This window comes from Callithrix jacchus, chromosome 16, assembly GCF_049354715.1.
Source record: "Callithrix jacchus isolate 240 chromosome 16, calJac240_pri, whole genome shotgun sequence".
Classification (NCBI taxonomy): domain Eukaryota; kingdom Metazoa; phylum Chordata; class Mammalia; order Primates; family Cebidae; genus Callithrix; species Callithrix jacchus.
The window spans coordinates 77,982,223-77,995,413 of record NC_133517.1 but is presented as its reverse complement, the minus strand read 5'-3'; the positions used below and the strand labels follow the sequence as shown (position 1 = coordinate 77,995,413).

At 40.7% G+C, this 13,191-nt stretch overlaps 1 protein-coding gene across 1 annotated transcript; it reads left to right on the top strand.

The window, feature by feature from the left end:
* The first annotated feature begins 638 nt into the window (after positions 1-638).
* CCN3 (cellular communication network factor 3) lies at positions 639-8,306 on the top strand. Its single transcript, XM_002759266.6, has 5 exons — positions 639-816; positions 946-1,171; positions 2,225-2,476; positions 3,255-3,469; positions 6,779-8,306. The coding sequence occupies exons 1-5, from the start codon at positions 733-735 to the stop codon at positions 7,073-7,075; spliced, it is 1,074 nt and encodes a 357-aa protein (XP_002759312.4). The 5' UTR covers positions 639-732; the 3' UTR covers positions 7,076-8,306.
* Positions 8,307-13,191: the final 4,885 nt, after the last annotated feature.

Sequence of the window (13,191 nt, the reverse complement as noted above, 5' to 3'; positions counted from 1 at the left end):
CCTGTCACTACTCCTCCCCCCAACACACAAACAGACACACACACACACACACAAACACACACACACACTTTTCTTTCTCCTCTTTCTCTCCTTCGCTTCCTCCCTTCTCTTCCCTCCCTCTCAACACATTCAATGAGTGCCCTAAACGGTGACAAACTTGCATGTGCTTCCCTTATGACTAAATCCCTGGGCCTTCTGCCAATCCCCCACAGATGGCCCCAAACTGCAGGCATCCCATAAGGAGACCCCATGCTTTCAGTCCTTGTCGGAATGGTCAGGGTGGAAGAGGATGGTGGGGAATGGTGGTGTCTTCGTCCTGGGAGAAAGCGAAGCAACTTCTAGGAGGAAACGGGCGTTTCCTTCCCACGCGCTCTATCGAGCCCTGGGTCCTGGGCTCGGAACTCCACCCAGCCCCTCCCTGCCCTCTGGGAAAAGCCAGTCGCCACACACAGGCACACTCAGGCCCCGGCGCCGCGCCCTAAGGAGAGCAGCACCCACAGCCAATTGCCATGGCAACCCCAGGGTTCGTTCCACTTCCCCACCCAGCCGATCTCCCCCCTCCTCCCTGCACTGCAGCCAACCGGCTTGTGCGAGTCCCAGGAGCGCGCTATAAAACCTGTGCTGGTGGCGCTGGGCGTGATCGGCAAGCGCCGGACCAGGGGGAAGGCGAGCAGTGCCAGTCTGCAGCGAAGAAAGTTTCCTTTGGTAGAAGCGAGAGGGAAAAGCCTGAGTATGCACAGTGTGCAGAGCACGAGCCTCTGTCTCCGAAAGCAGTGCCTTTGCCTGGCCTTCCTGCTTCTCCATCTCCTGGGACAGGTAAGCGGTGCACCCTTAAGATGCCCCAAGTTACTTCGCCTTTCTGGGTGGCCCCCACTTGGTCACTGGGCTCGCTGCGTCTTCTGTCCCCGCTGAGGGGTTTCTCCTTCTTGTCTCGCATGCCTTCAGGTCGCTGCAACTCAGCCCTGCCCTCTCCAGTGCCCGGGCCAGTGCCCCGCGACGCCGCCCACCTGTGCCCCCGGGGTGCGCGTGGTGCTGGACGGCTGCTCCTGCTGTCTGGTGTGCGCCCGCCAGCGTGGCGAGAGCTGCTCAGATCTGGAGCCATGCGACGAGAGCAGTGGCCTCTACTGTGACCGCAGCGCGGACCCCAGCAACCAGACTGGCATCTGCATGGGTAAACCTGCCCCTCCGCTATTGGCCCTCTTCTCCTGCAGCTAACTGAAGCTGCTTCCTCCCTTCTTTCTTTTTTCCTCCCCTTTCCAGAGGGCAATAAGTAAATATTAATAATGCAGTAAGTGTGTCAGGAGCACTTACTGTGTATCAGGCATGGTTTGGGGAGCACCAGAGCCAGAAAGGAAACCTGCCCTGGGGGGTAAGAGGCATTCCTCACTTGGCTTCCTAGACAAGAATCTAAGCAGAGGGGAGCCACGCAGAGTTAAGGGCCAGTGAAGTCATTTCCTTCGGACATTTCTAGGGGGCTGCTTGGGGCTGATGGAAGCTTGAGTTTACTCACAGGCTCACAGTTTCCCCAACTGCAGTTGGGGAAAACCCAGCAGGTTTGTTTTCACACCTGTAATTGTCCCATTTTAACCAAAGCAGCCTAGTCTCCTGGGACAACTATGTAACCCTTCTCTGGATACAAGTAAAATAAAATGCAGGTGCCAATCCAGGCTTCTAAAACTTAATCAGGGATCAATTTTTCACATGGCACAACACTGAAGCTGGAGATTGTCCCTTCCTTTCTGGACAGAAAGGCTTTTACTTTTTTCTCTAAGCTACTGATGATTTATTATGCTTCAGTGCCAAGGAATCTTAATGCCCTTCCCAATTTCATCAGCTAACCTGTTGGAAAATATAAAGTACACTTTTTCTCTTTTTAAAAGTCTAAGCTGCTGGAGTAGGAGACTCCAAGGAGGTTCTTGCAAAATGACTGAACATTGGGAACAATGGCCAGGGCGCTTTGGGGTTATCACTTCACAGTTGCACACCTCTTTCTTCATCCATAAAATGAGTGGCAAGACTAGATGATCTTGAAGATTTCTTCTTTCTCTAAGAGGCCTCCAGGAGGCCATCACTCTATGGTGGATACATAAGAAACCAGATCACCTGAACTAGAAAAGGACTTGGGTTTTGGAACATGTCTTCCAAATCTTACAAGCTTCTTCACTGTATCGTGTTCTTGTTTTTCCTCCTCCTCTTTGCTTTCTTTGCTTCCCCAATATATTAGCGGTAGAGGGAGATAACTGTGTGTTCGATGGGGTCATCTATCGCAGTGGAGAGAAATTTCAGCCAAGCTGCAAATTCCAATGCACCTGCAGAGATGGGCAGATTGGTTGTGTGCCTCGCTGTCAGCTGGACGTGCTACTTCCTGAGCCTAACTGCCCAGCTCCAAGAAAAGTTGAGGTGCCCGGGGAATGCTGTGAAAAGTGGATCTGTGGCCCAGATGAGGAGGATTCACTGGGAGGCCTTACCCTTGCAGGTAAGAAACTCAATATACTTAGGGCTGGTCATAGCAGAAGGTAAATATAAGCATGAAGAATTTGCCATCTCTTAGATTTGAAAAAAAAAAAACTGGCCTCAGTTTCTGGTCATTATTTTGGGTTCCAGGTTGCCCACTGAGATCAAACAGATTTGTAGACATGAGATCAAACATATTTATAAACTCCAACTAAGTGTAGAAGTTTGCCCCAATTTCTCCTAAAGAGGACCTCCCAAATTCACTCTGTCTTATTTTTGTCTCATTGGATGACCAGTATTTGTATTTTAAATCCCACTTGACCCTCATTAGCACTACAAAGACAACATTTTAAATCCTCTTTCTTTTCTGGATTTGCTACGTAGTCTGCCTCATGATTAAGGCTACTCATCTCTGGACGGGTGTCACTGAAAAGTGTCATCTTTCTAGATGCTGCAGGAAGGTTCAGATGGCACTACAGGGCCTTTTTTATTCTTCTATTTTCTTATATCGATGAAACAGTTTTTTAAAATTTCAAGAGATAGTAGAGGATATGTTAGAAGCCATTAATTGCCCAGATTACTTACATTAGCAGTCTCCAGAATTTTATACTATTTCTGAGGGCAGACATTATCAGCCATGCCAGAAATTAATTAATTCAGTTCCATGTCCTGGGAGCACTGGTGTTTAGTAGGTGCAGAGTTGAATGAGACCCACTTTCTAATAATGATGACTGAAAAGAACAACTTTCCAATCCTCACATTTTACCCAATATGGCTTCTCTTATTTATCTATCCCATAGCTTACAGGCCAGAAGCCACCCTAGGAGTAGAAGTCTCGGACTCAAGCGTCAACTGCATTGAACAGACCACAGAGTGGACAGCATGCTCCAAGAGCTGTGGCATGGGGTTGTCCACCCGGGTCACCAACAGGAACCGTCAATGTGAGATGTTGAAACAGACTCGGCTCTGCATGGTGCGGCCCTGTGAACAAGAGCCGGAGCAGCCAACAGATAAGGTAGGAGCCTGGAGAAAACCTCCCATCCCAAAGGTGATGGCCTTGTTTCCTTGGAGCTGGGGCTTCAGAAAGTCACTGTGCCACTCTGTGATGGAGAGAGCAGCTCTAGCTAGGAATTAACCCCAGAGAAAAGGCAGTGGGGTTCCTGAAGCCAGCCTATCTTCTTTTTTCTCTTTATCATATTGAAATACTCCAAAATACTCCAAGCAGCCCATAGTGTCCCCTCAGGTAAAAGAGGGAAGGGCCGGACAACTATAATTCTTTTCCCAATGGAGAACCGTCTAGCGAATCCCATTCCATTCCTGGAGAAAACTGGCTACCCAACTGTCAAGCACAGCTGCTTCTAGAGAGATCCATTCTGATCTCAGTTCTCTTTACTCCTGAGGTTTGATCTGTATGGAACAACAAGGTAGAGGCCACATGCATCTTATCTCTCAGTCCTCAGCTCTCTAACTGGCACATATTGTATGCATGATAAACAACTATTGATAAATAAGTGAGTGACTGTCTGGGAATTGTTGGTATTTTTTAAAACCTAGTGGAAATAATACATTTGCCAGTATAAGGCAAAATGGGCCAAATACAACAGAACATATCTTTTTATTTTTTGCCGGAATTATATCAACTAAGTATGTTAACACTGAATGCGAGACATGCAGATCAGAAGGTATGATTGGTTGCTGATGACATCATAGGCCTTGTTACCAGAGCCGTATATCAGATAAATGCAATACTCAGTTTGAACCATTATATGGATCCTTATACAAACCTAAGATTAAAATAAAATAGTCCTTAGCAATTCAAGATTTACATCTCTTGGCACTGAAACAATATCATCTAACGTGTAAGAGGACAACTGTGGAGCCAGACAGCTTGACTTTAAATGCTGTCCTTCCACATGAACTAGCTATGTAACCTTGGACAATTTTCTTAATTTCTCAGACTCAATTTCTTCTCCCACATAATGGGGCTGCTGAAAGTACCTACCTTAATTCAGTGTCATGATGATTAAATAGAATGAATTTGCAAAATGCTGTGTATAGACTAAGTAATCTGTTAACAGTAGCCACCATTACTTATAATTTCTATTTACTGGTAAAATAAGAGTCCCTAGTGGTTGCATTAGTTATAGGGCTGCTTAGCTATATAATTTTTTGAGGTCCATCCTAACTTTATGTTTCTTCAACCAATTTAGAAAGAACACCTAGAAACACCTTATCCCTAAAATTATATCCTGGAAGACGCACTTCCCCGCAGTCCAGGGAATTCAAACATACATATAACATAGTAATATAGGTTCACCACACAAGGAGTCTCACATACAAACACATACATACACACGGGAATGTTGTTATACTGTACCATTTCATAGGTGTTGACAACAATACATGCTAAATATTAAATGCAAAATAGTAAGAAAGAAGAAGTCCTTCAATATTTTCAATGGCAGAGTAACTTCTTCATTAAATAAGATGTTTCCATTGCATGCCTCTAAGATGTGGCTTTTTCTACTAGATTTTTCTTTTTTCAAAATGTGTAATTTTTTTGTAACTTGAATCTTCCTTAATATTTGGATATGTTATTTTTAAGATGTTTATTTATAGTATACATACTTTATAAATGTTGTAAAAATTTGTTTATAATTGAGGGAAATACTAGTATAACAATCATTACTTCCTTGTCTCCAAGAGACTCTTAAATCTGAGACAGTTGTCCCCAAACCAGCAGCATCATCTACGGACTTGTTAAAATTCCAATTTGTGGTGTGGGTCCCACATCAGATGTACTGAATCGAAAACTCTGGGTGTGAGGTCTGACAATTGGTTTTAACAAATCCTCTAGATGATTTTAATGTGCACTGAAGCTTGAGAGCCACTGATTTAAGATAATTCCAAATCTAATCACCCTATAAGAAGCAGGTCATGCCTATGAAGGTGAACAGTGATTAATTGTAGGAAATTAGTAGATGAAGAAATATAAGTAATAAATAAAACCTAATCAATTCTTTGCTGAATTATCAATATTGGGCCTCTTCATTTATCATTACTAATAAAATCTTGCATAAATTCCCCACTTTTTTGCCTTCATGAAAATTCCATGTCTTGGAATTTCCTGAGGTCATCATGTAATAAAAAGAATGGGCTTTGTATCAGACAAATTCAAATACTAGATGTTTTCTGGCCCCCTTAGCTCTTTGAGACTCAGTTTCTTCATGTAAAACTTGGGAAATTGTTCTTTTTACGAATGATTCTTCCTTGTATGAATGAATGCTGTTAATAAGGTTGAGTTAATGTCTGAAGAGTATTTGAAACATATAATAATGCCAGAGGTATACCCATTCTTTTTATAACACGTATTAGTCCATTTTTACACTGCTATGAAGAACTACCTGAGACTGGGTAATTTATAGAGAAAAGATGTTTAATTGACTCTCAGTTCCACATGCTGGAGAAACCTCAGGAAACTTACAATCATGGCAGAAGGTGAAGGAAAAACAAGGCACATCTTACATGGCAGCAGGAGAGAGAGAGAGACAGAGAGAGAGAGAGGATAGAGAGAGAGAGAGGAGGGAGAGAGAGAGAGGAGGGAGAGAGAGAGGAGAGAGAGAGAGAGGAGAGAGAGAGAGAAAGAGAGAGAGGGAGAGAGAGAGAACGAGAGAGAGAGGAAAGAGAGAGAGAGAGAGAGCCACACTTTTAAACCATCAGATCTTGTAAGAACTCACTCACTACCATGAGAACAAGGGAAAAATCCACCCCCATGATCTGAACACCTCCCACCAGGCTCCTCCTCTGACATGTGGTGATTACAATTTGAGATGAGATTTGGGTAAACCGTATCAAATGTAGAAATGCATTTGGCTAAAAATGACACCAAAGCATTTTACAGTGTCTTAAAAGATAGATTTTGTTATTATACATATGCTTTCATCTTCATGCTCATCTTTTCAATGTTAAAAGATGGTTATGTACAATTAGTCAAGGAGCTCACGTTCCAGAAAGAAAGGAAAATGAATGCAGGAGCAATAAAGAATTGCGTCTGCTCAAAGGGCAAAGGATTTCCCAGATTCCCTTGGCTTATGTAACTTTGGCCAGAACTTTGACACAAGGTTATCCCAAGTCCCAGATAGTCCCAGAAAGTCCCAAATACTTTTAGCTGACTACATTGCTCAAGCAAAATTAATGTTCTGAAAGCAAAGAAGAAAGACAAATAGATATTGAGTGGGCAACTAGCAGGTAATCCTATACTCTAAAATTGTTCCTCAGAGCAATGGTCGCCATTTAATACATCACTTCTTTTTCTATTTCTTAGAAAGGAAAAAAGTGTCTCCGCACCAAGAAATCACTCAAAGCCATCCACCTGCAGTTCAAGAACTGCACCAGCCTGCATACCTACAAGCCCAGGTTCTGTGGGGTCTGCAGTGATGGCCGGTGCTGCACTCCTCACAATACCAAAACCATCCAGGTAGAGTTTCAGTGCTCCCCAGGGCAAATAGTCAAGAAACCAGTGATGGTCATTGGGACCTGCACCTGTCACACCAACTGTCCTACGAACAACGAGGCCTTCCTCCAGGAGCTGGAGCTGAAGGCTAGCAGAGGGAAAATGTAACCTGTCACTCAATAAGCACACCTACAGAGCACCTGTAGCAGCTACGTCACCCACCATCAAAGGAATATAAGAGAAGTATTGAAGATTCACGGTTTCATCCTTGAATCCTATGTATTTTCCTAATGTGATCATATGAGGACCTTTTTAGCTGTCTTTTTATTTAATAAAAAATGTAATTAACTGTAAACTTGGAATCAAGGTAAGCTCAGGATATGGCTTAGGGATGACTTACTTTCCTGTGGTTTTATTTTAAATGCAAAGTTCTATAAATTTAAGGAAACAGGTATATAACCTACTTTGTAGACTGTATCACATTGCACTCATCATATCTTGTTGTGCACTAGTGCAATTCCAAGAAAATGTCACTGTAATGACTCAGTGAAGTCTAGAATCATACTGAACATGTCATTGTACAAGTATTTCAACCATATATTGAGCACATATATCGGGAAGATTCTCTATTGGCTCCCTTTTTGGCTAAGCCAGCTCTAAACTTCCAAGCTCCAGATCCAAGGAAACATACAGCTCTTCAACATGACATCCAGAGATGACTATTAATTTTCTGTTTAGTTTTACACTAGGAAACATGTATCTACAGTAATGAAATATTTGCTAAGTGGACTGTTGTCATAGACTTTCCCCATTTAAGATGGATTGACTCCTTTCCAATAGAAAGAAGCTAAACAGAAAACTCTTAATACAAAGATGACTGGTCCCTCACAGCCCTCAGACATTTATATACTGGAAGCCACTGAGGCCCCCAAGTTTTTTAATTTAGAAGAAACAGAGCATATTAGCAGGGATTCTCTCATCTTACTGATAAGTAAACTGAGGCCCAAAGTACTTGCTTACATCCTCTGATGACTGTTTCAAATGTGCATTTTGTGGAATTTTGAGAAAAAAAGGAGCAAAATGAACATGACTGGTGGTAAGAGACCATATATTTTATAGGAGTTTGGAATTATTGTAGACATGCCCAAAACTTATCCTTGGGCCATAATTATGAAAACTCATAATCAAGATACATGTGTATACATACATGTATCTGGTTTGTCAGGCTACCAGGTAGGCTACAAAATTAAATCTAGATATTTTTTAATGCCACCACATGTGTTCCACTTTTCTACTTTGAAGTATTTATAAAAATATAAATTGTACATGTTGTAAAATACTGTTTGATTTCTCTACTTGTCAGATATCACTAAATAAACACGATTGTATTGCTGTGTGATTCTGTGTTAGTTTGTTACATAAAAGTTGAACATTGTTGTGTACTGAAAATAAAATTAAAATGTATGAATTAAACCAGAAATCAATCAATAGCATCTATTGAAAGCAAAATGAATATTTCTGGATAAGCTTACAACTTCTTATCAGAAGGGAAACAGAAGACAACTTTTACTGAGTTAGACGTTCCTCACTCTGCAGCCTCAAATAGCCTCCACACTAGTTGCTCAGACCCTCTTCTCAAGCCCTGATCTGTTTTTTCAGGATGGCCCACCAGACAACACCTATATATTGAAATTTAAACTTGTTATCTGACCAAACAAAACTCAGCTCTGTGACTTCCTTATCTAATCAAAGGGCAGTCCATCCTCCCAACTGCACAGCTTAAATGGCCAGCGCTTTCTTGATCAGTATTATCTTGCCAAGTACCCAGAAAAGTGTATTTCCATTGATCATGGGGAGTTGCTTGACACATTGGGCTGCATACTGGGCAGTGTGAGAGTCACAATTAATAGAAGTTTTGTGTTTGGAAGCTTCTTGCTGAGGCAATGTGGCTCTCAAGTTCTATAATTTGTAAGAAAAAATCTTTTTAAAAGAGTTTTACTATTCCCAACTTTACTACCTGGGTCTGCTCCCTCCTTCCCACCCTTCTCTTTAGCTAGTTTCTATTTGTCCGTTAAGGTGGATTAGAAAGCAACTTTGCCTTCCAGGAGTTTATTCACAGGAAATTATCAAGGACAGCAAGTATTTTTGCATGCCAATATTGTGCTGAGAGCTGTACTTGCATTAAATTGTCTAACTGCACAAGAGCCCTATGAAGCAGGCATTCTTCATGTTCCCATGGAATGGATGAGGAAAACAAACAAACAAAAATGGTAAAAGAAACTGGTAAATCTAGAATTCAAACCAAAGTCCTTTTACTCTCTACCTGCTAACACATGGGTCCTGGCAAAGACGATCTATCTTCAAGACCGTTCTACACATATTGTTCATAATGGTAAAAATATATATATATACACAAACAAAGATTCCACAATGTAGCTTTGGCTATGTTAATTATAGTATACCCACTAGGATGAAAAACAAAGCAATCTTTAAACTGAGAACTTAAGAAAAGATATCAGAAAATACATCCCATGATTGTATAAAACTAGGAGAAGAGTGATTTGGTTTTGTTCAAAAGTATCTATGTCATGAATCGAAAGTGACCTAGGACAGAATGTGCAACAAAATATGATTAGTGATTACATCAAGCTAGTCTCATTTTTTTCCTTTTTTATCATTTCTTTACCAACTTTTTTTTAAAAAAATGAGAATATACTACCTTTATAACCAGAAAAACAAAAATTAAGGCTGATTTATATTCCTTCTGGCATAATTCTCCTTGCACCTCTATATACTCCTATAGAGATGGCTGCTCCTCCCAGCAGCCAACGCATTTGTTAAGTCATTCATTTTGTTCATTCAAAAAATACTTACTGATTGCTTCTGTGTGTCTAGCATTGTTTTAGACCCTGGGAACACAGCCATGAGTAAAATAAACAGTAAGAATAAACACGTTATCTCTTCTTCCTGAAATTTACATAACGCTGTCAGGAAAGGCAGGCAAAAAAGCAGCAAACAATCAAGGAAGATAAATTTCAAATAATGCATAAATAAATCTGTGAAGATTATCAAAACAGGGTGGTAACATAAAAAACTTCTGGGTGGCTAATTTAACTTGAGGAAAAGAAATTCTTTCTAAAGAAATGACATTTCACTGGAATGACAAGGAGAGAGAATCTTCCAGTGAGAAGTAACAGCTAGTGTAAATCAAAACAACACAGTGCCAGGGATAAAGTCAGAGTATTAAAGAAGATCCATGAGGCTAGAGTACAGAACGGGAGGAGAGGTGGGAGATGAGGTGTTTGCAGGGGCAAGAGTCTCAGGACTTGCCTCTATCATCAAAATTCTCACAGTATTTTACAATCGATTGTCTATATCCCCATTATGAGTATCTTGAGGCCAGCATTTGAGTTCTCTGCATCTGCCTAAGTCTCTGACACACAATAAGACCTCACTGTGCGCACCTGTTGAATGAATGAATAAATACATGAATGAATGGTCTCTGTATTGGCAAAAGGCAGGATGTTCTTTGAAATATATTTTAGGCTATCATTTTCATTATCACTATCACCTGGAGAGCTCTCCAACATACATAAACACACACGCACGAATTCCCAAAGTTATAATTAAAGGCAGTCGAAAAATGTGGTCTGATGTACAGATATTTGCAAATTTCAGAATGTTCTAGCAATACAACAAGACAAGAAATATTTACTGAGCAGAATTTAGGGCTGCAGAAAGAGCACAGGCTTGAGAATTATCCAAGCCTAGGTTTGAATGCCATGCCTACTCTTTCCCAGCTGTGGGATACTGGGCACACTGCACAGCCTCTGGAACTCAGTTTTCACATCTGTAAGATGAGACCATGTATGGATAGCGTGACCAACTCCTCCGGTTTATCTTGTTTTGGGACTCAGGACTTTTCAGTTATAAAATCAGGACAGTCCCAGGCAAACTGGGACAAGCTGGTCACCCTAAATATCAACCTCATAGTATCATAATATATATTCATAAGCACTTGACTGTACCTGGAACATAGTAGGCCTCCAAATGACAGCGGTTGATATAACTATTAAGTAGAGCCAAGCAGTGCCCTTTATTCTACACATTTAATGTTCAAAGATAGACGTTATTGACCTCATTTTTACTTGGAAAGATGAAGAAACTCAAAGTTAATGACCTATTAAGGACAGAGTAAATGAAGGAGCTAGGATTCAAACTCAGGGTCTGTCTGAGCTTAGAGCCAAAGCTCTTTCCTTTACACAGTGCCACAGATGCTGAGGCCAAGAATATTTTCAGCAACCAAAACAATTCCAACAGTTTCATTTTTGTGCTATTTTCCCAAACTATAAATGTTCTCTTTTAGTAACAGGATTGCAAAGTAGTGAGACTGTTGAGATCATTCTGTGAATGTCAGATTTTGAAAGCACTTAATTGCTGGTATAGTGATAACTCACATTTCATTGAAAATTATTTGGGGATTTTTCTTTTCTTTTTCCACACAAGGATTCAATTCAACAATGAGGCAAGAACATCTTTAACTATAAGAAGAACTAATTTGTTACATACATATCTGCACTTGATGAGATTATCAGTGAAGCTTTCGATGGAGATTTCTGGGCAGTACTAGATTTCTCTCACAATGTGTTCCTTGTAGGTACATGTTGTTATGCTTCCAAATGGGTTTCACTCCAAAATGTTCAACATCACAAGTCAAATTATCAAAACAGTATGTCCTTTTGGCTATGGGCTATAGGGCTTAGTTTGATGATCCAATATTGTTGGAAATGCATGCATCTTAACCATACTGTACAGTTCTTGCAGGCATTCTTATGCTGTCTGGACCACAGAGGGTTCACAAAATTCAATTACCACTTCAATAACACTTCTGGCACTTGCTGAACTCTGAATAATGAAGGATTATCTGCAGCCTTGCAGCTGAGGACCGTGAATTACTGTTACATTAAGCCAGCTGTTCTGGGGATAATCAGGAGGTACAAAGGGTAAGGATGGTTATGTTGTACCAGTCTTCCTAAAGAATGTGTGTCTTTCTCCTTGGGACTAGACAACAAAGGTCTGAATTTCAGCCCAGTATACAATTCCATTCCAATGACAAGGTTTCGCAGAATGAACAACCCACCAGTCCTACTGGAAGGAACTTGGCAACAAATACTTTATAATCCAAGCAGAAAATGTGGCTTGGACTTATATTTTATTAGCAAAATCTGAGAACCAGACTCTGCTTGTAGCATAGACTCAGAAGTTTGGAAGAAATTGCCAAGTTCTTAGCTTGGGTTAAATATGGGTCGGTATGCTCCAAGCTGACCCAGGTCTGTCCTGCTGAAGCAAGGCCACCTACAAGATCCTGGGAGGACTTTGACACAGGAGATGCCAGTAAGTGGGCATTCTAGTTCCTCTGTAAGTTGAACAGTGAGAATCTTCCCCAATAATTTGTAGAAAATCACAGCCCTCAGAAAAGAGGATAAAGATTACAAGGATCCTGTTGAATGTGCCATGTTATCTTCCCAAACTGCATTTCACGGTTCAAGAAACTGCTTTAAGTTCACCTTCTCTAAGAAGACTTCCTCACTGGTACCCTTTTGACTACCACAGGCCCGACCCTCCCTCTTTTGTAACCAGCTGCTCTTTGTAACAATCATAGTAGCTGAAACACCATAAAACACCATATCTCTGTTATTGATTGCAAGTCTGTTTCCCACTAAACCCTAAGCTCCATGAGAGCAAGGACCTTGTCTGGTTTTCTCACCACCGTTTTACAACACAGTGCTTCTCAAGGTCGTTCAGCACAGTATTTCAAACAGCTGAACAGACTGAACACTTATTATCTAATGATCTATAAGCAAAAACCCAACATTTCAGGACAATGTTTCTATAGCTTGTCACATTTTCTCCTAAAAATTCAAGTAATTTTTGACTTCTTCCTAATCAATTTTTCAATTTTCTCCACCAAATTTTTAAGTAAAATTGATGCTCCTGAAAAATATACCATGTTTACACTGAAACCTCTTGCATCTTCTTGCATATTTCAAGTAGCCAAATTATCAGTAATAATAAAAAGATTCCAAATTATATCTCAATTTAGGTGCTAACAATTATAAGGTGTATTATTAATGTATTATCAAAAAGAAATGTTAAAATTCTGTCAATTGACCTAGGACAAAACATATATTGTAATACTCATATCACTTTCAGAAATGAAAAACAAATCCAATGTTTACTTTAGAATATATGAAATTTACGAAAAAAAGATGGAAAAGGAGGAA